General features: G+C 40.5%; 1 protein-coding gene across 1 annotated transcript in view; it reads right to left on the bottom strand.

The window, feature by feature from the left end:
- Positions 1 to 2,948, bottom strand: part of fshr (follicle stimulating hormone receptor) — a 22,203-nt gene that overhangs the window by 14,335 nt on the left and 4,920 nt on the right. The window contains exons 3-5 of the mRNA XM_008285128.1: positions 1,238 to 1,312; positions 940 to 1,014; positions 766 to 840 (exon numbers count right to left, since the gene is read on the bottom strand). Of these exons, the coding sequence (XP_008283350.1) occupies positions 766 to 840; positions 940 to 1,014; positions 1,238 to 1,312 (225 nt within the window). The remainder of the gene's footprint in view (positions 1 to 765; positions 841 to 939; positions 1,015 to 1,237; positions 1,313 to 2,948) is intronic.

Here is a 2,948-nt window from a genome sequence, read left to right as displayed (position 1 = left end):
TATTAACATAAAATCAGTTTCTTGTAGATCATAGTTAGCGTGAATGCTGGTACACTGCAACACGGTACATGTAAGTTATATTTTCTTCCACTGCTCTCTGTTGTAACATCAAACAAGTAAACGTTGGCGAATTTAGGTCGACAAAGTTCACTCTCTCCAGCTGCTGTTTCTACTTCCTCTGTGTAGCTCCTCTCTTCATAGAAACTCTTTTGTTCATCAGTTGGAGAGACGAGCCGGCTCCATTCCCCCGTAGATCCTCCTCTGCTTTGTGTTAAACCTTCAAGAGTGATAACTTAAACAAACTGAGCTCATAAAAACCTTCTTTTCTTATTTCCTTGTACTAAGGTGCCCTTGTTAACGAGTTCAATAGCTCGAAAATAAATGTATTTTCAACACAGACTGCTGCATTTACGTGTCCCAGTTTTCACAAATTGGGACAAACCTGAGCGTGATAGCGGGAGGTTTTAGCGACGCGCTGGCCTCACAGACGGTTACATTTAAACTGCACCAACAAGATATGAACAATTTTTGTAACAAGTAAAATGTAATATAATTAGAAATGTGAAAAACAAAGTATGTTTTCCCTATCCTTGGAATGACATTTGATTTCTGTTCCAGGGGATCCAAGCTAATTAAAGAATCATGTGTGGGCCATCAGAAGTAGGCCTGTCACCCGCGACCTATTTTGAACTCACAATCACTTTGGAAAAACACAAACCGAAGAGAAAAGCGTTCATCCTCGGTGCAACCCGGCTGAGTACTCACAAATACTGCAGCGTCACGATGTTCCTGAAGGCATCTGGGTCGATGAAACTCAGGTGCTTTGAATTTGTTATCATTCTGAAAGAAACACATCCAGTCATGTGTTCATTAATATAAATGACTCGAGCTGCAATTACAGGCTTCCACCGCTGCCATTATCCTGCCAGTTCTACTCACATCTCACAGAGTTCAGGGAGGTCTGAGAAGGCAAAAGCTCCGATACGCTCCAAAGCCACATTCTGGGATATTAAGCTGAGAGAAAAGACAGGAATAGATTTTTTTAAAAACACAAAGGTGTCAAGCCTTCATTCACACTTATTCTTCGGAACATTTTGTCTCCGCTGCCCTGCCAAGCAACTATTTGGGTGATCTCAGAGTTTTGCAGCTCTTCCTGTTCCATTGCAAAGACTAAACACACGAGCACGTCTGATAAAACATGCTATATGCAGCGGCGTGTAGACATGTGCATACTCACATGGAAGTGAGCCGAGGGAGGCCAGCAAACGCGAACGCGTCGATACTGTGCAGCACGTCGTTGTCATGTATGGTTCTAAGGTGGAAAGAAGACGGAAACAGTGAAGGATATCAGTACTGGTTGTGAGTTTTATTGAAGCTTTAGCCACAAACAAGACAGAACATACTGGTAATCTGAAAGTTTTAAGAAGATCACTGTACTCATGACCAAAAAAAGGAAATGCTTCCATTCAATGCAAGCATTTAGAAGTCAAAGTGGTCACTAGATAAAGTTCAGACAGGTCAAATTTATGCTTTACTGCAGTTCACAGTTGTAGTTTTCATGCTCCAAACGTTATATGAAGCTTTAATGATAAATCACAACAAGTGATGATAAATATTGAAGATTAATATCAATCAAATAAGTTTTACTTTTCCAGTGTCACTGTTTTTTTGATTACAAAATCTGGGCTTTGTGCAAGAAAATTCTTTCATCGGCAGAAAAATAATCTGCAACAACTTGGACTTTTCAAGTTGAACTTGTTGGAAATTGTAAACGACATTTTTCACTATTTTCCGATGTTTTATAGACGAGACGATTAATCCAAAATTGAAAACAATGATAGCTTAAATAATAANAACTTAATGGGAATCCCTCCGATTCTTGTCAAGACATTAAAAATGTCAACGTCATTCTGGTTCTACACAAACAGTTAGTAGGATTAATGCTCAGGAGAGCCTGAATATCAGTACAAAACTGGATCATTGTGATATTAGTTTGATGACTGAGGTGGAACAATGGACTGACGTCATCGTGCAAACCTGGTTAGTAGCTGATCGTGTGCTTCTGTTTATTTCTCATCAGTCGATGTTTCACCTGCGTCCCTACACGATCCATTGACTTTTAACAGCTTATTTTTTATTTGAACTACCTCAGTATACATCAGTGACGTATCTAGAAACTCCTACATGTGGTGGCAAAGCGGAGGAAAGAGGTTTGGACGGGGTTCTGTTTGACAGCAGTGTCCCTGTGTAAAACTATTATTTCCAGGTAAACAGACTCCTTTGTCAGGTCCTCATCTCTTCTCTCTGCACTTCGTCCTTGACTGTCTCTCCTTCCTATTCTCTACGTTTCTTTCCATATCTGCCTGCTGTCAGCTCTTCAGCGTTTTCTCGCCGAAAGACCTGAAAATATGACTTTGTTTAAAATTCCTCATCATTTTTTTGGTTCAAATTCTCTGACCTGCACGTGTCAAGATAGAGAAAGAATCGAGTTCATATCCATGTCTGACATGGTGCCGTAAGCAGGGGTATCACGCATTCTCAGAGGGCAACTTCACAAGTCACTGCTGGAAAGAAACGCAATTACTTCATCCTACAAATTCCCCAGAGTGCATTCATTCATTAACCAGTTAAAAAAAAGTTAACATTGATTTTTTAAAAGAACATTCTTGATGGAAAGGGCTGCCAGGACATCAGATTTAATTATAACTCACTACGATATTATTGCAGTAAAATTCATCTTTACATTTGTTTATTATGTGTTTTTGGTCTTTTTTTTTTTTTGTAAATGAATTACGCGTAAAATGTGAGCGTAGGCGCGATGGTTAGCACCGTCGCCTCGCAGCTAGACGGTCACCGGTTCGGTAAGGACACCCGGGATCTTTCTGTGTGGAGTCTCCATGTTCTCCCCGTGCAGCGTGGGTTCTCTCCGGGTTCTCCGGCTTCCTCCC

Source organism: Stegastes partitus, unplaced genomic scaffold, assembly GCF_000690725.1.
Source record: "Stegastes partitus isolate 25-593 unplaced genomic scaffold, Stegastes_partitus-1.0.2 Scaffold387, whole genome shotgun sequence".
NCBI classification, from domain to species: Eukaryota; Metazoa; Chordata; class Actinopteri; family Pomacentridae; genus Stegastes; species Stegastes partitus.
Note: the sequence above shows the minus strand (reverse complement) of the source record. Positions and strands in the feature narration are given on the sequence as shown.